Source organism: Haliaeetus albicilla, chromosome 7, assembly GCF_947461875.1.
Source record: "Haliaeetus albicilla chromosome 7, bHalAlb1.1, whole genome shotgun sequence".
Lineage (NCBI taxonomy): Eukaryota > Metazoa > Chordata > Aves > Accipitriformes > Accipitridae > Haliaeetus > Haliaeetus albicilla.
The window spans coordinates 1,054,352-1,075,251 of NC_091489.1; the positions used below are offsets into that span (position 1 = coordinate 1,054,352).

Genomic DNA, 20,900 nt, shown 5'->3' on the forward strand with positions numbered 1-20,900 from the left:
GCGGACCGGCAGGCGCGGGAGACGAGAGCTGCGGGACCGGAGCTCCTGTTGGCAAACCCGCGGCCGCAGCTCGTCAGCCCCTACTTCTTCTTCTGCCTCGCTCCTCTCCGCTCTTCCCCTTTGCTCTCGGCGTCCTCCTCGCCTCCTTCCTCTCCCCCCTCTTGACGCGGTCCCCGGTGGTCTTCGCGGGTCCCGGCTGCTGCTGCTGCCGCTTTTTGCTTTTCGCCTCCCCGATGCTCTGTGCTTCGCTCGCTTTCCTCTCCCTCTCTGCCCTTCTCGAGGTTGTCGTCTTCCGTGCTCCCAGCGCTGAAGCTGCCCTCTGGGGAGGAAAACGCAATTTTACACCGCGTTCCGGCACCGCGAAAGCAGGAGGGCACAAGGCCGGACAGACCCCCGCCCCCCCCCGCCGCCCTCGGGACGTTCTTCCTCCCTCCTCCGCCTCACCGGACCCGGTTGCTGACGGCGGGGAGCGGGCACCGGGAGCCGGCCGGACCCGGGCTCGTCCCCCCGGGCCGGGACCGGCCGTGGACCGCCGCGGACCCCGGGGCGGAGGGCGGGCTGGGGAAGTGCCGCCATCTGCTGCCCGGGCTCGGCACCGCTGCGGGGCGGGGGGCGCGGCGGTGGGGATGGCGAGAGGAACTTCGGCCCGGGTGTCCGTGCCAGGCTCGCGAGGAAATCGATACTACGTGAATTCGAAGATGCGGCTGATGTTTTCAAAGGCCTCAGCGCTGCGGGTCGCATTCAGGCACGGTCACGTTTTGCTGCCGACCGCGTTCCGGGCCACCGTTTCTGCATTCTGGGCTCTGGAGCTGCTCTCGGTGTTCTTAAAAGCGGTTTCTTAAATGGGTGGCACCGAAGAGTGAAGCCAGGCTCCGTCACTGTTCTCGAGGCTTCATTGACATCGCTTACTTTGGTTTACACCAGCTCAAGATTCAACCTTCGCTACCAAAAAACTGAGGCCGCTAATTTTAACTATGCTATGGCTTCACATATAAATGAATTCCTGCTACTATGTGCTAGTACAGAGGATGCAATATGGGCCAGAATTTCGGGTGCTTGCTACCAGGGAATGGGGTGCTTTGTTCCCATGCCTCAGTCTGTGCTCAAGAAAAGGAAAGTGGACGATTTTGATATTTATGGGGTGCGGAGGTCTAAATGACAACTACCTTTAAGAGAGTAAGCTGTCGTTTCTTCTCTTCTTCCATGCAGCTCTTCAATGAAGCTTTTGCTCACATCATCTAAGGCCTGAAAGTGATACGGCTCATTAATAAAAGCTCTAGAAATGCAGTTACATACTTAAGTTTTTCCTGCTTTCTTTTGATCTCTGCTGTCATTACCACATCCTTTCTTACCATAAAACTCTCTGCAACAATATTCTTCATTTCTCTTTGCAGTGATTCCTACCTGTTAGTATCCCTTATCAAATGTCTCCTCACCTGAAGATTCCATCTCTCTCACGCTATCGTTTTTCTTCTGGCAGGAGAACGGGCTCTGCCTGAGCTCTGGACACTCGTCAGGGATAACCAAATAGGTAAGTGTCTGTGCTGTAACTGTTGCCTGGCAAGGCGTGCGCAGTCAGATCACCCACAACCCACTGTTGGGTCAATGAAGGCTGGCTACCAGAACATGCAGACTGCTTTACTATGGGTCATTGGCCATGCCCAGAAGTTCTTCCATGGTTTGATGCAAAGTGGTTTCTCTGGGACATTTTGGAAAGGCCAGAAAAGGGTGAGCTGTGATCAGCAGCTGATAGCAACTGAGCACAGGGAAGGCACCGTTGTATTCTGTGTGTGAAATGTGTGCCCCAGGGAGGTCAAAGGAAAACTTTCCTTTGACCAGCAGGGCTGGGGCTTCATCCTTTTATGTGTTGGACTGGTTCATAAACTGGGGTTAAGTTTTCTGAGCCAGGAGGTTTCATAACTTTTAATACATAAACTGATTCAGAGGCTGCATTTTCCCCCTCTTAACATGCTAGCTGTGCAGTGATGTTTTCTCAGTTCACAGGACACTAGACAATAGTTACAGCTACCTTACTAATGCTGCCCCAAGCCTCTCTCCTCTTTGCAACAGCCCACTTACTTACACTAATGATGGCCTTTTGAGCATCTTCATTGTGAATAAGCTTTGCCTTCTCAAGTGCTTTTTCAAAGTTCAAAATTGCAGACCGGTAATCCTTTAATTTTACTGTAATAGACAAATGAAAACAACTATTTTAACCCAAGATCAAGAGAACAACAACAGCTAAGCAAGCAAGTCTCTGATGAGAGGTCTTGATGTGAACAATTACTTTGGGTGTTAAATCACAGAGATGTTTTCACTAAGATGCTGAACAGACAGGCTGTCTTTATCCTTAAAGTAAAGTATGTATTAACGCCTTTACCTTGTGCTTGTGCCACTAGTACAGTAGCATGGAGTTGCCACTCAACATCTCCTTCTTCATCTGCTGACTGCAGGGACTTCTGTCCATAATTTTGGGCTGCTTCAGCTTTATCCAGCTCGAGGTAACATTGGCCAATTTCATGGAACAGCCAGGTCTTTTCCAGGCTGGATTTTGCCATTGGAATCTTCTCCTCCCAACTTCAAGCAGAGAGTAAGACAGACAGACACACATTTACCAAATCTCACTAGGTACACTTACAATTTCAACCACTGATTCTATTAAAAAAAGGGTTCCTGGTACTGTTGGTATAAAAAATTTCACAGGCCCCCTTGCTAGCAGTACGAATAAGCAAACTGAAAAGACATAATCTATTTAATTCAAAATACAGCCTTATGCTTTTTCTGTTACTAATTTTACATACGTGTCAATAGCTTGCTGGAATTTGCCGATTCTGGCATAAACTCTGCCAATGTTATCAAGGGCTCTGGATACAGCATCTGGCAGATCACTGCATTGAAAAGAAAAAGAAATCGTAGTAGCTGACATAGTCTTGTTCCTGATACAGTCTGAGCTTTGTTCAGCCTTACTTGTTTTCTTTGGTGCTCAACATGACTTCAGGCTAAGTGCTGAGAAGTAGTGGTAAAGGACCAATGTCATACTGAAAGTCATAAAATCAAGGTAGATTTTTTATTTTACCTACAGCTGTTGCAACTGACACCCCATAAGACACAGAGGAAAATGCTTTAGTTTTGTCTTGGGTTGGTTTTTTTTGGGGGGGGAGGGGGGGAGGTGGGGTGCAAATCTAGCAGTTCTTGTGAAAGTCTTTCCACTTTTATTTGCCTCAACTTCGCTTTGTTGCCTTGTGGGTCCCACAGAAGTCCCTACCAGCTCCTGGGTCCCTAACACTGATAGATGATTTCTGTCCAAGAGAAAAGGGAAGACCCCAAAACGTGTCTGTAATGTGTCTACAGACTCCTGGCAACATGTCCTGCTCCCTGTGCTCTGATGAGCTTTTGCCCCATGCTAGAGGCAGCTCCTTCTATAATAACGTTGCCTGTGGACTTTAATTTTTTTCCTTAATTAGTCCCCATTCCATCTTTGGAAGTGGCCTGCTTTGACTACCCTTACCTTACAAATGAAAAAGCTGATGAAAGGAGAGGATAAATGCCTTGCTGGGGGTGATGCGAGTCATTAACAAGGTCTCCTCTTCACCCTGCTGAACCCCAGGCCCCCCCCCAGTCATCCCTGTGTTTCTGTCCTTTAAATGTAACTTTACATATTTTTAAAAGTACTAAAATTGTGTATCTCATTCCTGCACCTCTACTGCTAATTGTTAACTTTATTTGGCATAACTGGGGAGTGGAGATCACCAGGAGACAGGCAGAAATTTCTTAAACCAATATTAATTTTTAAAAAGTGATTTGTGAAAATGATAAACAGTCAGTCAGTTACATGTTAAAAGCCCTATGCTGTATTGGCAAAAATAAAACCAAAATCACTTCAATTCAAGCAACTATTCAGTGTTCTCTCCTGTGATTTGCAAAACTCTTGCTAAGTCTTAAGACTACATTTTGCTCCATTCTGTTTTAGCTGAAAGAGCTGCAGAATGTGTTCTGTATGGTCAGGTAACTGTACCTCTTATATAAGTATTTCAAGCCTGCTATCATGGTTTGAATGCAAATGCTTTTAAGAGAAAATGTAGCAGAAAACCTGTGCAATTTAGAGCCTGACCTTCCTGAGAAAGAAGTGCATACTAGAGGCTAAAGTGCTGAGACTGGGACTTGTGTTCTCTTTTGCTTTGCTTCAGCAGAGATTTAGATGTGCCACATGGTCTAGGTCATTAAAAAATCTGCTTCAGGCTCCTTATTTTTGAAATAATGACGGTAAGAACTCACTAGAGACCACGATACTTGGGCAGAGTCTGAACGTGTTGCCCTGTTAAATCTCCAGGTGAGAATTACAATATTACCTGATGCTAAAACACCTTAACAGAGGTACTTTCCTCTTTTCCCCATCCATCTGAACTTCTCAGCACTTACTTCTGCCTGGCAACTTCCAGATCCATTTTATGGCTTTGCAGAGCTGCCTCCATCTGGCCCATCTCTAACTGAGCATTCCCAATGCAGCTGTGGAGGTTTCCAATCAGTTCATTCTTGTTGGGAACTTCATCATCTGACCACCCTTGTATTGTTTTTAGCACACGCTCAGCTTTCTTGCAGCTTTCTTCAGGGCAGTCGCCAGTCAGCACTGGAGACAAAGAGGAAAGTTTAATGCTAGGGTGTGTGGAGACCGTGATATTGGGGAAGTAAGACAAAGTGCAGTTGTGTAAGCCGCAGACAAAGCTTGGGAAAGGTTAGAGCTCCTCACTCTTCATGCATCTCCTACACTCCTCCCTCCAGTCCCCAAGAAATCTGCCCCTAGGAGATGGTACTTCTGACCCTCCACCTGGCACCACTGGAAATCCCTTTCATCGCAGCAAGTAAGGGGAAATGACTCTGGTAACACCTCACACTTGCTGAAGAAACATAAAGGAGAATGATGCTTGTCGTCCAAAGGTTTTGAAAGCTCATAATTATTGCAGCAAGGCAGCCTGGTCTTGGAGATGAAGTTCAAGCTACAGTACTTAGGTTTTTATCTCCTAAATTAGCCCCTTGTGCCTTCCTAGTGAGCTCTGTTCATTGCGCCCAGCTGGGCTACAGTGCTGCAGCAATTAGACTGCAGGATGTTTCTGACACTACCTTCACCCCGCTGTTGTAGCTTAAAAGAACTGAATTGCAGTAACAACTAGTCTTTTTCCTGCATTGTAAATATGTAGCACAGGAAGAGAGAAAGAGACCAGAAGTGGCTGAGTTACTCCTTCCTTCCAGACCACTGTTTTTCAGCTGCTTCATCTCTCTACAAAGGTATTTTTGAACTACAGGAATTATTAAATCCAGCGGCCTGCATTCTCTCAATAAAACAACTTCTGATGACCAGACCAGAGGCATTTGCTAAGCATGCAGCAGTGGCCCACCTGGCTTTGATATCTAAGTGGTGTCCTGAAAACCAATCAGCAAGACCTCAAGTAAGGAAAAAGCTCAGAAAAAAGTGTTGAATTCTATATCTAAGAAAGTGTTGGGAAAGGGGAAGAATACAAAAGCAGATACTTCCCCAAAACTGCCTACTAGTGTTTGTTAATATTTGCACTGCTTCTGTTGTTCTGGTCTGTAATTACTACAGCAAATAATTACATGTGTCAATCATCATTTTCTTACTGTTTCCAGCCAGGACACCTACACATTTCAATGTCCTCCATACTCTTCACAATGTATCTGCCAACCTCAGCTGGTTTTTGTTTCTTGTCCCGCATCCACCTTTGCTGCCTGAGCTTGCGCTCTCTCACACGGGCATAAATAGGCTTCTGCTGCTGCCAGAATTCACTGCGTGTGTCCAGGTAGGAAATGCCACTCAAAACCAGGTCCGCTACTTTGATCCCCTGCTTTGTGCTGCTCTCCATCAAATCTGAAAATAAGGTGGTAGAACCCAGGAGAGTATTAATATATATGACGGATGAAGCTGCAGTTCAGTGGGGGACTGCTTCTGAATGTTCTTCTGCTCTGATAGAGGCATAGGCCTAGAAATTAAAGTCTTCAGTGCTCCTCAGAACTGATGTGATTAGGGGGGAAAGTTATGGAAAACTCCCTTGCTGTCACCCATTCTGTGTGTTTTAGCAAGCTAGAGCTGGTGCTCCCGGCCCCTGTAGTTGCTGCCTTCTCTGCTGGCAAGAGCCAAGAAGGGGCCTAGTTATTGAGGGCCAGCTGTGATGAGCGAGCACCCGTCCTCCTGCACAGAACAACTGTATGGGGCATTTGTACTGAAATGGCACTTTGAAAAGCGTTGTGGATTAGACTGCAAGATGGAAATTGAGAGGGCTTTTATATGCCTGGAAACCAGATAGCCCCCATTATTAATGCTGGTAATACCATAAAACCTGCGAGTAGACTAAATTCTTAATTACTTCTCTACGACTGGGTAAAGAGTTCCCTAGAAAAATTACTAAAGGGGAATCACCTTTCTGCCTAGTTCTAAAATAAGACACTTCTCTGAATCCTGCATCTTGATCTTAACAGCATTTATAACAAAACCACAAATGAGTTAGTCTTATGAGCAACGCTTTGCACTTAATGCAAATGTTAGTGGAATTTATCATTATGACAGAAGTTAAGTAATTTGTAATGATACTGTTTCTCCTTTTGATTTCATCTGCACAGATTGCTTTGAGTTGATTTACTGTTTGTTATAAAAGCCTGCCATTTAATAAGGAAGGAAATATGCTCATAGTTATGAATATTAGATCTGGCTCCAAAAATACCTGTACTCTCCAGACACCTGCCTCTTTCACAATCACTGCAAGCACTGTGTGCTATGTGAGCTCTGACACAGATGAGGAAGAGTCGTCATAGGGATATAAAAGAAGAACCTGCTTAGAAGGAACGTTTAGTTAAATACAATGGAGAAAGACCTTCATCCCTGAGCAACTTTTCTAGGTAGGCCTTGTCAGCATAAAGCTCTCCAAGAAGCTGTCGCTCTGTTTTTGGATTCCTCACAGGCTCCCGTTTCCTTGTCCATTTTTGGTCCTTAGTCAGTTTGACTTGGAGTTTCTGATTTGCTTTTTTGCTCTACAGCAAGAAAAGATAAAGGAGGTTGGGGGACGTTAGTGGGAAACAGTACAATTAGCAGAATTCTGTTTACATTCCATATAAGCCAACTTTTTTTTTTTTTTAAATAAAAGCAAAAACTCAGTGTCTCACCAATTGCTTTGGTCATGAGCAACTGAAATTTTGCACCCGATTATGCTCCCTCACTTCCAAGAACAGGAGGGGGCATTGTAGTATTAGTATAGCAGGCAGCACAGAATTAGTTCTGCCCCGGTGACTTGTACTGGTCTGGAGGGCTGCCTGGTCAGTGCTGTGGGAGGACGTTAAGGCTGTGGAAAAGGCAGGTCTAGTTGTCCACAGTCAAAGAAACAGAGGCTGTAACAGCGAGGGTTTCTGAAACGTGCAGAGGGTATTTCTAAAGTTTCACATTCAAAATCCCAACAATCACAGTGCTAATCTTTAGGCCCCTTTGTACAAATTATTTTTACCACCGAGTAGCCGTAATTCCAGCTGAAAGAAGCAATGAGCATTCACTGCACTGACTTCAAAGTGAAATGTGGCTTGGCATCTCGGAGGAACAAGGCACTACTTCAATGGACCACCCCAAAATTAAGCAATCGAGAAAGTGTCCATTATCAAAAATGTGAACCTTAAACATCAGGTAAAACCAAAGTAAACACTGTAGATAAATGTACCCTGGCTCCGACCTCTGTGCTGTTACTTATTAACCTTTGATGGGTGATCAGCAACACCAGACAGAAACAGTCAGGCTAGCAGAGAAATTTCAAACTGGCCTTTTTTTCTCCTTGGTTGCTCTTCCCTGCCCTTCTGCCTTCTCCCTTAAATTTTGTGTAGCTTGAGCCAGAATTACATTAAAAGCAGGTGCATAAATACTCTTATAACGGATCAGTGTGCTTCCTATGCTCAGAAGGCACTTCACTAGGCCAGCCATATCCACGCCCATGTTGCTGCAGAAACAATTAATCCTCTAATGCCTATTTCAGAAAGTATTAGCATTATAATAACTCTAGTTGGCTTCTAAAGCAAGAGCTCTTTAGACTGTACCTCTGCCTGCCTGCTTATAAAGCACAGATCCTCTTTATTCTCCAGTTTAACTGAGGATGGACCTGCAAATACAGAGAAGATACTTGTTAGTGTTCAAGAATAGCAGTGCAGAGGCTTTAGAAATTAAAATGACCATAAATGTGCCAAGCCTATAATATCCTGTTTGAAATAAAGCTTTCTGCTAGTTCACTCATATAAAATATGTGGATGTTGGTATGTTTGGTAAGCAGGGAACACAGCTCATAGATGCAGCTCCTCTCGGGATTTTAATTACTATTTTCACATTGCACCAGGGGGCTCCCATCACAGTGCAATTTTCCTACGGAGACATGCTACATCCTGCATGGAAACAGAGGAAGAAAAAGGATGGCAGGTTCTTCTGAGGGATCACAGCTGAAGCTTAGAACAGAAGGACAGCTCTAAGCACAGGGATCTCCAGCAATCCAGAGAACTGACATTAGGGCAAAACTCTCATTTCATTTTCACTCTGACATCCAGTTCTGCTATTCAGATTGCACGCTGGCAGTGGAGGTAAGAGTAAAAAACAGCTCCTTGTTTTGGCCTGGTCAGAAGGAAGGAAAGAGCTTCACATGCTGTTGTAGAAGGATTTCCTTCAGCAAGGCAACTGCGCCAAGATGAGCAATGTGAGTACACGTACATCATGGAAGGTAGGTGTTTCTGAATCTGCCAAGCAAAGCAGATTCAGTAAAGCAGTTTTGGGGATGTGCCCTGTTGATGTTAATGTGTGTGCATTTCCCAACTATTTAAACATCTAGATCAAATGCTAACATGTTTCCTTGCTGCTTTTCTCCTGCATCTAGGAGCTATCGCTTGATTAAAAATCTTCTTGGTTTTTAATCTGTTCATTTGCCTACAGCCCAGGTGCTTGAAGGTATTTAAACCTCTTAGCTCAGTATATTGAGCACAGCAAGCATTTCAACTGAGAGTTGCAAAGATATCTAGGCATTTGTATGAAGCTAAGAAAGCAGCAGTAACGGAGGAAAGCAAGCCAGATCTGGAAACTTTCCCTGTTTTTTTTAAATAAATACCACATATGAAGGAGCTTCAGGCTTTTATGCAGCTGGGACATGAAGTTCATCTGTGACACTTTGAAACTGATTTCAGGGAGAGTAAGCACTTAACTATCTCAACATCAGGGCCTATGTGTATGGGTGTGCTGCAGGGTGTGTCCTGGCTCTGTGAAGGGACAGGCTGTTGGGGATCCACCTGAGCAGTCTCTGACTAGCCAGGCGGGTTTTACAGCGGCCTTGCCAGCTACACACAGGCTGCTCTGTGCGTGTGTCTAAGGTGGCAGCCCCAGCTGAGGCGTGTGTGCCTGAGAGTGAGTGCACGTCCTGTCCGTGCTTGTTGGCGTATGAGAGCGTTGCTAAGAGAAAAACTAAGGGAAAAGGGACAAGTTTTCAGTTTGCTTTGAACATCACTAGGTCCTTGGCCTTTCCTGCATCCTGCAGGACTCCATTCTATGATCTAAGCCAGAAATTATGAAAGCAGTGCTCCATTGCAACAGTCAGCAGTTTCACTGGTCTTATGCAATGTAAATTGGAGGAAAGTCAGGATCTCAGGAAGGCCAGTCTCGGGTAGCAAGGCAAATTTCATTACAAACTTTGAATATTAGGATAAAGATCTCAAAATGTATTCTGTAATCAGTAGGGCTGTAAGTAGATGAGCTGCTTTGTTCTGTATTACCTAAAACATTTTCATGGTGACTTTGGAAATTTAAGTTAGTGTCATAATTTACTTACATAACTGAAGTTATTAGACACTGTATATGAATAGGCATTCAGCCAAAACAAGAAGAAAAAAAGAACACGGCTGTGCTCTTTTTGGTGCTTCATGGTTTCACCTGAGTGGCCACTGAGTGCATGAATCCAGAAGCAGAGAGACTGCTGTTGCAGGGTCCTTGGGTCACTTGCTGAGCTACTATGCCATCAGCTGTCCACCGAACAGCTTCTGGCTGTGCTTGTAGGGGCCGTAAAACGAAACATCTTACTTCCAATGCAGTTGACAATTGCCTCCTGGGATTTCTCGATACCCAGCCTGAACTTCTGTAGTTCTGGACGTAGTCTGTAGCCTCGATGATAAAACACTAACGCAAATTCAAAATCACCCATGGTATATAATATCTCAGCTTTTTGGTAAAGTCCCTAAAATTATATTGGGGAGAAAAAAAAAAGAGAAAAAAGAAGTTTGAGAGGTCTCAATTAATTCCCCGCTAGGCAGAAATGAGAGCCCTACACTATGGCTATCTGCATACAATAAAATCTGATCCTGAAACTCCTCAGTTGCTGACTAAGCACCTCCACCTCTCTGGAAGCAATAAAAATGTCAAGGGTGTGTTTAGTTAGCTCTTTCTACGCAATACCGTCTCCCAGACCCTTCAGAATTTCACAGATAGAAGACCGGTCCTTGGCCACCCCAGACTGTTACCAGTTCGTGCTGTTTACCTTGGAGAATGTTTTGTCATTTTGGAGAGAAGCTTCAGCATCTTTCAGGGAATTTTCTGTGTCTCCAAGTTTCAGGTAACATTTCGAGCGGGCGACTAGACAGTCCTTGTCTCCTGCTCTCAGCTTCAGCGCCTGGAACGCAGCAGACATGGGTAGGCCATCAGTGCCGGCTCAACAGCACAAACACATAAAAGCACAGATATTTGATGCAACCTGCTCTGCCCCAGCACAGCTCCTGATGACGGACGAGGATAAAAACCCACCGCTTTCACTGAAAAAAGTATTCTCTTGCTGTTCGCCCATTCCCTCTGCTGCAGCTACCCTGCCTTTCCATGCCGGAGGTGCTGCAGCCCCTCTCCCAGCGCTCCCCCACTCCAGACGGGAGCTGCACCCCCTCAGCCCCCCCCCGCCGTGTGTCACCCCCCTCACGCTGCGACCTTCAGGCGCCCTTGGGGACAATTCCCCTCCCGCCCCCACCTCGGTGGGCCGCGTCTCCACCTCCCCCCGCCGTGGGTGCCCCCTTCCCCTACGTCCCCCTTCCCTCCGCCACCCGCCCCAACGCGAACCGAGTGCCACCGCCACGCGTGGGCCTTCGCGGCCGCCACCTCCGAGTGCCACCTCGGGGCCCCCCTCCTCGCACCCACACCCACCGCCGCCCTCGGCCGCGCCGCGGCACCCTCACGTTGTTGAAGCAGGCCAGGGCCTTGCCGTACTCGCCCCGCCGGCACAGCAGCGTCCCCTCGGCCATGAAGCTGGGGAAGGTGCCGGCCGGCACGGAGTCCGCCGCCGCCGCCGCCATGGCCGGCCCGCCGTCGCCTAGCAACCGCTGCCGGGCAACCGCTCGACTTCCGGCGCGGCGCGAAGCCCCGCCCAGGCCGTGACGTCGCGGTGGCGCGCCCGGCGAGCTTTCCCGCGCCGCGGCGGCGGATCCCGCGCTGCCCCAACCCCCGTTAGACCCCCCGAACCCGGCACCGGTGTCCCGGGAGCGGCTTCCCCGGGCCGCCGCGGCACGGGAGCTCGCTGCGTGGGGTGGGGGTCGGCCGTTCCTCCCGCCGTGGGGACCCGCGCGCCGGCCGGTACTGCCTAAAATGAACACACGCACGCACACACACACACACACCCCCCACGCCGTGTTTCCGCAGCCCGGCGTCGGGGGGGCCCCGCCGTGCCCTTCACGGCGAGTCCGCACAAGCACGGCGGTACGGGGGTGGGCTGGTCAGAGGTGCGGTGTAAGTAGGGCACGCGTGGGTGGCCATAGAGAGGTGCGTGGGGAGGGGCTGTGCGGCTTGGGAGGGAAGGAAATGCACGTTTTCCACCAAAACGGGTGCAGGCTCTGACCGAAGCCAGTCGGGGCTGCGCAACGGGTGTCTCACGCTTCATCTCTCCTGAGCCAACCTGTCTGACCGACGGAGGATCCGGCGTCTGTGGGGGTTTTGTTCTTACACCCGTGTTTCCAAAGCCCTGCGCTGGAGGCACGGCCAGAAAGAAAGGGGGTGTGGGAGCGCAGGTGCTTGCTAAAAGCGCTTTGCAAGAGCAATCGTGTGAATGCCTCGGTTACTGCCAAATGTCAGGCTGAACGGGTTCCTCTGCTCAGCCAGGTCACAAGCCAGTGCCTGCCTGTGGTGGGTTGACCCCGGCTGGACACCAGGTGCCCACCCAGCCGCTCTGTCACTGCCCCCCTCTGCTGGGCAGGGGAGAGAAAGTAGAACAAAAGGCTTGTGTGTCGAGATAAGGACAGGGAGATCATTCACCAATTACCGTCATGGGCAAAAGACTCAGCTTGGGGAAATCAGTTTAATTTGTTACCAATCAAATCAGGGTAGGATAAGGAGAAATCAAGCCAAATCTTAAAATCACCTTCCCCCCACCCCTCTCTCCTTCCCTGACTCAACTCCACTACCGAATTCTCTACCTACCCCCCTCAGCAGCACAGGCAGACAGGGAATGGGGGTTTCAGTCAGTTCCTCACATGTTCTCTTTGCCACTCCTTCCTCCTCAGGGGCGGGACTCCTCACTCTTCCCCTGCTCCAGCATGGGGTCCCTCCCATGGGAGACAGTCCTCCACGAACTTCTCCAACATGGGTCCTTCCCACGGGCTGCAGTTCTTCACGAACTGCTCCAGCATGGGTCCCTCCCACGGGCTGCAGTCCTTCAGGCACAGACTGCTCCAGGGTAGGTCCCCTGTGGGGTCACAAGTCCTGCCAGCAAACCTGCTCCAGCATGGGCTCCTCTCTCCATGGGGCTGCAGATCCTGCCAGGAACCTTCTCCAGCACAGGCTTCCCATGGGGTCACAGCCTCCTTTGGGTATCCAACTGCTTTGGCGTGGGGTCCTCCACGGGCTGCAGGTGGATATCTGCTCCACCATGGACCTCCATGGGCTGGGGGGACAGCCTGCCTCACCATGGTCTTCCCCATGGGCTGCAGGGGAATCTCTGCTCCGGCACTGGAGCATCTCCTCCCCCTCCTTCTTCACTGACCTGGTTGTCTGCAGGGCTGTTTCTCTCACATTCCAATCCCCAAACTCCGGTGCTGGTTTCCCTTCTTAAATACATTATCCCAGAGGCACTACCACTGTCGCTGATGGGCTCAGCCTTGGCCAGTGGTGGGGCCAACTTGGAGCTGGACAGCTCTATCGGACATGGGGGAAGCTTCTGGCAGCTTCTCACAGAAGCCACCCCTGCACCCCCCCACTACCAAAACCTTGCCACACAAACCCAATACAGTACTGCAGGGGTTTTGCCAGGGCAGCCCACTGCCTCTCCCTGGAATTAGTATATTCCATACTTTTGGTATTTGCTGGTAGCCCATGGTTCTGGTTTCATCACTGCAGTGTCCAGTCCTGGACAAACAGATGATGAATGAGAGATGCTGCTGGTTCTCTCCTCCTATCAGGAACTCCAGTCTTGACTTTATCTTGGCCTTGGGTAAGACCCTGCCAAGATTAATGTTTGAAGCAGTTTGTTCCAGCCAAGTGACTCAGAGTGGGTGTGGCGTGTCTGTGCTGTTCAGGTCTCCTGCTCGCAGCCTGTAAGATTTAACTTCACCACAGGGGAAAATCAGCGCTGCTGCTGGATTCTGGATGCAGCTCAGGAATGACATGGCCCGTCCTCACTCCTGGGACAGGGCTGGAGCGGCTGCACAGCACTGCAGCATGGGAGGGAGGCAGGGTGTCTCACACACGGGTGTCGAGACAAACAGCAGTGGAGCCCTGGAGTGGGAGGCCAGTGTGACACACCCCTGTCCCCAGGGAGTCAGGCAGAGAATTTTGGTTTAAGCTTTTGGTAACGGTTTTCCATGGAGACTCTCCCCAGGGGCACCGCCAGCTGTGACACACTCTCCCCAACCAGATGGGCAGGAGAATCATGTCCGTGTCCTCTGGTCCCCCTCCGCGTGGTGGCTGTTGCAGGGCTGTGCTCCAGCCCAGTGACACCATCAGACGGGCCACAGCAGACCTCGCCTCTGGAGCGAGGCCGTCCGCTGCCGTCAGAGAGTCCACCCCAGGCTGCTTCCCTTCGGCGGTGCTGATGTGTGCTTTGGTCACAGGTTGGAAATACCGGGGGAAAAAAAAAAAGAACGTGCGATGATTATTTCTGGCAAACGGAAGAGATGCGCTGTCCGCCGTTAGAGGCTCGTTAGAAAACGGGGCACCCGGGAACAGGGTGGTGAGATGGCTGCGTCCGGCCTGAGGCCTCCCAACACCTCTGAAACTTCTCCTGCTCCTGTCTGTTGTGTCTCCGAAACCTCTCCCGCTCCCGCCCGTCGTGTCTCCGGCCTGTACATGTTCTGTGCCGGCGAGAAGCGCCCGTTGACCGTACCCCCGGGGGTCGAAAGCCCGTGGTGAGGTACACGGGCGATGCTCCCTTCCCGCGCAGGGCTGCTGTCTGCCGGTGAACCGCACAAGCTCCCCACCGGGGGCACCGCCGGGCACCTCCTGCCCCTGCAGCTACGACCCCGACCCCCCCCCGCCGCGGGAGGTGTCGCAGCCCGGGTCTGCCCCCGCCGCCGGGGCCCGTCGCGGGAGCGTTAGGCGGGGCCGTGCGATGGGGAGGGTGAGCGGGCAGCCCCGGGACCGGGCGGCGGCGGCAGGAGCGGGTACCGGCGGGGACGCTCCGGTGTTAGGCGCCCCAACGGAGCCCGGGGCGGGGCGGGTGGCCGGCGGGGAGGCCTCTCCTGTCGCCGCCGTTGGGGCGCGCTGCCGGGGACGACGCAAGCGTGACGGTGGCGTGGCCGCGGTCCTTTGCTCCGGCCTGACGTCAGCGGCGTTGGCCCCCGGGGGTTCACGGCCGCGGGCGCTACCGGGGGAGGGGGGGCGACGGGACGGGACGGGAGCGAGGGGCGGAACTACGACTCCCACAAGGCCTCGCGGCCGCGCCCCACCGGGGCGGCGGCCAATGGGAGGGCGGCCGCCGCTCAGGCAAGGCACACGTGGCGGCGTCGGCAGCCAATGGGCGGTGTCGGCGCCCGTAGCCCGATGGGCCGGGGAGGCCGCGCCGCGCCGCAGCGAACAAAAGGCGGCGGCGGCGGCGGCGCGGGGCAGGGTGCGGCGCGGCCGGGCGGGCGCTCAGGTGAGTGTCGGTGGGCGGGAGCCCGTCCCGGGAGAGCGACCGCGGCTCCTGCCGTTGGCCCCGGCGACTAGGCGCTTGCGGCGGGACCGGGGCGGGCAGCCCCTCTCCCGTCCCGGCTGGGAGGTGTCTGCGCGCCGGTGAGCGGGGCGAGGAGGGGGGGAGCAGGGGCCGGTAGCGTGGCTCCGCGGGGGAGCAGGAGCCGGTAGCGTTGCTCGGCGGCCCCGGTAGCCGCTGGCCTGCTGTAGGGCGGGCGGGCCCCGGGAGCCGGGCCGCAGCCTGCGGGAAGCGTCGTGGTCGTACTCAAGTAGCGGGTTTGCAGCCGGGAGCGGAGGAGAGAGCCCCCCCAGCCCCCTCCTCCTACCGCCGCCCTGACCTTGAGGGAGGCACGCCGCTCTTCAGCTGAAGGATAAAAGATGTCGGTGTCCGGTGAGGTCCCGGCTGACCGGGAGGTTTCTGAGTCATGGGCCGCTTGCGATGGGCACGGTGCAAATGTCTGACGAGGGGCCGGGAGAAAGGGCTCTTATCCGCGCCAGCAGCAGACCCAGGCTTCCTCTCCGCACGCTCGGTCCCTTCCTCCCTCATCCAGAAGCCCTTTGCCAACGGCGCGTGTGCCCCTTTCCCAGCACGAAAATCCCTTCGTGGGGGTTGTGGAGGCAGCAGCCCCCGTGTTGGGGTCTCCTTCCGTCCTTGCTCTCGTACTAGCAGGAGGGTGAACAGCCTGTCTCTCTCTCTCTTGCTTCCTGTGAATGGATCTGACAGTTCCAGGAGCTGCGAAATGGCTGTTTTCCAGCTCCTTTGTTTGCTACCTGCAAACACCTGCTGCTTATCTTGCTGGTTTGGGAATTCTCTTCCTTTTGTACAGACTTCTCTTTTCTCTCTGTTAAACCACATTTGTTGTCTACGATAGTGTCTAAAGACTGAAAACTTACGTGCATCCTGAATATATTGTCTGTAGACATCTGTATTCGTTTTGTTTCCTTAATTGGGTTTGGAGCTCAGAATATCAGCTCTACTGTCTAATGCTGTTATTAAAACTCTGTAGAGTTTTCTGCATACAAGACTTCTGTATGAACACATGGAAAGTGTGCTCTCCATCCTCCAGCTAGCAGTGTTCTTTTTACCATTATCAGCTCCACTTGAAGCGGGACCCAATACAAAGGACAGCCCCAGTCAGGAATGCCGCCCAGCCACACAGGCCAGAGTACACACTGCTACTGTCCACTTTGTGAGTGATGTTGGGAAGGATTTAAGGAATAAACTTGTTAAGGATCTTCCCCAAGGCTGCAGAATAAGACAGCCTTTAAAGACAGGATTCCAAATACCCCAATTCTGGCACTAGATGCTTACCACGGTGTTTGGAGCCTGTCTGCTGCTCTCTGTTAGCTGGACCTAACTCAGTTTGTAGTCTGTTCCCCTCCCTGGCCGCTGTTTTGTTCTCAAAGGTCCCATGTCTGCTGGGAACCTCCTCCAGAGCCGCGCATTCAACGCGCTCACTGCTTTAGCGAGTGCGCCTGCTTGCATCACACCAGAACCGTGCCAGGCATTTCATAATGCAGAGCATTGAGGTATCGTGACCCGTGAAGTTGGCCGACTGCTGTGGGGCCACTTCTCTCGAGCCCTCTCTGTCCTCTGATGAAAGCACGCGTGTTTGCCAGGTGGAAGCTGACGTAACTTTTCGTGCTGCTGTGGGCTGAAAATACTGGCTGATCTTGAACTGTGTTAATAAATGACTGGGGATGGAGGGGGAAGGTTGCTTTACAGTGTGGTTTTGTTGACATAATTCCTGGGAGAGAGGGCATGAAATCTTTACTGGAGAGGGAGTCGTCTTCTCCTAACAAAAGCATCGCTCGGGTATGACTGGAGTATGGTACTGATCTGGATCTAAGAAAATTCCATGCATGAGTGCCATGTTCTGTATGAACACAAACTGGTGAAGCTCACAGAGCTATACCTCTGAGACCAGAAAGGGTTTAAAGAAAAATAAATTAAATCAATGTATTTTTTTTTCTCCCCTTGCAGAGTAGACTGTTTTGCACTGAGTAGTGCCACGCCATCCGATCTCTTTGGGAGTCAAGGAGACTTTACCCAGGTTCTATTGTCAAGAATGCCTCTTCTTGTTTCTCCATCTGTTTTTTTCCTTTGGGCTGTATTGTGTTTTCCCTTCAGCTGGTTGCTAGTGTATTGGGGCAGACATATCAGTTGTGTCACAACAAATGCAACATCCAGCTCTTCAATCCTTGTCCAGCTTGCCACCATCATGCTGTTTTTCTCTTGTCAATACACTCAAGAAACTTTCCCCAAGCATCTTTTTTTTTTCAATATTTAACAGGTGATGTTTTGAGGGAATAAGTGCTTCTGAGCCCTTGAAAAAGTGATCTAATCCATTTCTCTTACTTGCTCTGGACTTGCTAGTAAAGACTGAAAACCAGCACTTTTAAAAATGAGTGGGTGTGGATGATGAGGTCTCTGATGTGTTGCAGGGAAGTGGTTTGTTTTAGAGCCACAGTAAATGGACACAAATCATTCATGGCAATCAGTGACACTTCAAGAAATAACTTATTCTTACATCAGTAACCCACTTGTCAAGGCAAAACTAGGTGTGTGACATCTGTTCAACAGAGCTCTTTGCCTCTGCTTAAGAAGTAAAGGACAGCATGCTTCAAATGCAAGAATGGTTCTTGTAACCTGGCCTGACTCCAGAGCTGACCCTGCTTTGAGCTTGAGGTTGGACTAGGTGATCTCCTGAGGCCCCTTCTAACCTGAACTATTCTGTGATCTTATGATCTGTTGCATTTTAACTGGAAAGTTTGTGATGCATACTGTGGAAGACATTTTAAAGAGGCAGTAGGTTGTCCTTCACTTGGCAAGTTTGGCCAGGAACCAACTGTGTTTCCATTGTACACCCTTCAAAGGAAAAGGCAAGGCAGCTTGTAACAACTGCATCTGAAGGGTTCTGATAATGCGGGTACAGTATGGAACTTGGAATGACCAGCAAATCATTGCAGGCAGCCAGAGAGGCATTATAGGTTAGAAACTGTTAATTCTATCTGCCCCTATCCTAAATTGTGCAGTAGAGGATGCACATTAAGAGTGAACTTGAGAAGGCATTTTGTGCTGCTGATGTGAATCTACCATTGTGTGTAGTGCTTGCAAGATCTGGGGCCTAAAGTGATAAGAAAATTGCTGTTCAGTCTTACCTATGAATCATGAATGGAGCAGTGTCTGGGAGTGAATTGGTAGAAGAGAACATTATCCTATAGCTCGTATCTGGTACAGAGAAAGGGATGACTTTTTTTTTTTCTCTGCACCTCCTCTGTTGTTCTTCAGAAGTGCATCTGTTACTCTCATCAGTATTGGTTGGTACTGCAGGTGCTAAGCATGACTGAAAATGAGATTATCCATGACAGGTGGGAGTCCTAACCTGCCTCATTCTTGGGAAACTGCAAAGATTCTGCTCTTCTACTTCTGTGGTGACCTGCAGTCCATGCTCCTGCTCAGTTTGCAGAACAGAAAGAACCAGTTAATGGAGTCTGCTCTGATTGTCTCTCTGGTTGATGAGGGACCTGCATGAGCACTACAGCTAGAAATTGCTGATGCCCTATGGATGTTTTTTTGTTTTCCTGCTGATCTTTTAGCTTAACAATTCAGCAGACCGAAGCAATTGTTTGTACTGTCTATCCCATGAGAAAGGCAGGGTTGGAGCAGTGGAAAAAACGAGTGAGGGGTGTGATTAAAGACTTGCTAATGATTAGGAAATGTCTCTATGAACCATGGGCAGATAAGGGCAGAACAGCCTCATTCCTGCTGTTCTGTTGCCATGACGCAGGGATTTTGTCATTTTTCATCTACTGCTATTGTAATAATTGTCTAGGCTTTCTCTCTTCACCCCAGTAGTGTTACTGCAAAAATGAGGTGATGAAACTGGGAGAGAAACTAGAGGAGCAGCAGAATGTAATGGCATAAAGGAGGCTGGTCAAGTTTCCAAGAGATGAGCAACCTCACAGTACCATGCTTTGTGGGAATGCCCCTCAGGTGGCCCTCAGGTTTAAGCAATCACATGTATGTCACTGTTGTTCCTACTGACTTTTTTTTTTTACAGGGCTCTTTTTAATAAGACCTGAGGGATGTCCTGGGTCCAGTTTCCTGGAACTGCAGACAATTACATCTTGGTCATTGGCATAACTAGCATCAGCTTCATTGTTTTAATTTGTAAATGTGGACTGAAGATCTGCAATATTGTTCAGGGGCTCTGTATCACCCTGAAGAAATGAAAAATACTTAGTTTTTCTTTAGATTAAGAAATGGGTTTGCCATTTTCTTTGAATCATCTGCTTCTACTGCAGTGAAATGTGACACTTTTTCTCTGGGACTGGCCTTCAGCATATTGTAGAGTAGGCAGCTGATGGATTTTTAAGGGCTTTGAAGCCAGGGTATTCCAGCTTGCTACCAGGCAAAATAAATAGCTGCAGATAACTTGGGAGCAGGATTTGCTCTCAGAAATAGCACTGGTTTAAAGCAAAAATCTTAATGGCAAGTTTCAGCACTACAGTACAGATGACTTACTGTAGCATGTGTGTACGCACCTGTGAAGACAAGGTAGCAGAGTGGTGTTTGTGGGAATTGAATATGTCTGTGTATGCTTGCAGAATAAGGCTGGGTGGGTTTTTTGGTGGGTGGGGTTTTGTTTGTTTGTTTTCTTCTTGCAGCTCTGCCAACTAGCCCAACATACAGCCACTTCTGTAGTTTTGTAAAGTCTTCCTCTGTAGCTAGCCTGTGGCTGACTATATAGTAAAGCTGTAAGCTTTTGGACAGAGAAGCTGGCATAAGCACAGACAGTGCCTCATAATTAAGAAAAAAGCTGTCTCGGAATGATACCATGAAACTGATCCACAATTAACAGAGGATAGATACAGACCAGTTCTGCAAACCCACGTGAGATTCTTAATCTGATGCAGTAAACTCTAGTTGGTGTCTAGTAGTTAAACCATTCTGTCTCTTGCAGCTTCCTTGCTAATAAAGGTTAAGTAGTCAAAGCAACTCTGCTAATATTTGGCTTTTTAATGCAGATTACAACACAGCTTACACTCATACAGTTTTGTGGCATTTGCAGGGCAAAGATGGGGAGAGAATTGCAATAGGATTTTGTACAGCAAATACCCAGTTGCTCCATATAAGCACAAGAAGTCATGTCTGCAACCCATTCAACATGTGGGTCATCTGCCAGCTAGCTCCCTCACAATGTGTCTGACCGCTGTTGCTTACCTGTTGCAGATTGCTTCCCCCTGAGACTGTTGCATACTTTGCCCTCTTCACCTCTCTTTCTTTCCAATCAAAATTCCTGTCCTTCTAGAAAGCTGTGGTGGTTTAACACCACGAAGAGATGAACATTTTCTCCAACTTCAGTGTTCATGCTTAGCTTACAGCCACAGTTGCGTCCTACCTAGGAAGGTTGTGCAGTAAGCCTTCCAACTCCTAAAATGTTTGAGGTTAACCCCAGCATTTCCCCTTCTCTCTCTTCAGTACTCTTCCAGACTATTCTACTTCTAGTACATGCTGCTGTTATTTGTTCCCCGATAGCTGTGTATAGATGCTTGCCTTGAGATAACTACATTGTCTCAGTACTCCATCTTTCGTAATTAGGAGCATGCAATGGAAGTTCTAGATTGCTTCTGAAGTTACTGCAGAACAGCTGCCTGTAGCCCCAGGACTCGATCTAATTCAGTGGCTCTCTATGTCTTTCTGAGACAACTCTATTCCCACAGCATCTCTGAATAAATGTTTTTAGGA

The 20,900-nt window shown here is 49.7% G+C and overlaps 2 protein-coding genes and 1 long non-coding RNA gene across 5 annotated transcripts in view; 2 read left to right on the plus strand and 1 right to left on the minus strand.

Moving 5' to 3' along the window:
- Positions 1 to 29: 29 nt before the first annotated feature.
- ODAD4 (outer dynein arm docking complex subunit 4) lies at positions 30 to 11,603 on the minus strand. The gene is made up of 12 exons (XM_069786326.1): positions 11,230 to 11,603; positions 10,548 to 10,679; positions 10,094 to 10,247; positions 8,083 to 8,144; positions 6,882 to 7,038; positions 5,657 to 5,881; positions 4,420 to 4,627; positions 2,802 to 2,888; positions 2,381 to 2,577; positions 2,084 to 2,184; positions 1,167 to 1,245; positions 30 to 319 (listed from the first exon to the last, which is right to left on the minus strand). The coding sequence occupies exons 1-12, from the start codon at positions 11,344 to 11,346 to the stop codon at positions 81 to 83; spliced, it is 1,758 nt and encodes a 585-aa protein (XP_069642427.1). The 5' UTR covers positions 11,347 to 11,603; the 3' UTR covers positions 30 to 80.
- On the plus strand, positions 315 to 11,016 carry LOC138685925 (uncharacterized). The gene is made up of 3 exons (XR_011325302.1): positions 315 to 1,531; positions 8,594 to 8,726; positions 10,617 to 11,016. It is a non-coding gene; the product is annotated as an uncharacterized lncRNA (long non-coding RNA).
- A 3,378-nt stretch (positions 11,604 to 14,981) lies between the features above and the next one.
- ACLY (ATP citrate lyase) overlaps positions 14,982 to 20,900 on the plus strand; it is a 30,973-nt gene continuing 25,054 nt past the window's right edge. For 2 of the 3 annotated variants that reach the window (XM_069786313.1, XM_069786315.1), the window contains exon 1: positions 14,982 to 15,113. The gene's annotated coding sequence lies outside the window, so the exon portion shown is untranslated. Of the gene's footprint in view, positions 15,124 to 20,900 lie in introns of all 3 variants that reach the window. The other variant, XM_069786314.1, reaches the window with a different exon arrangement.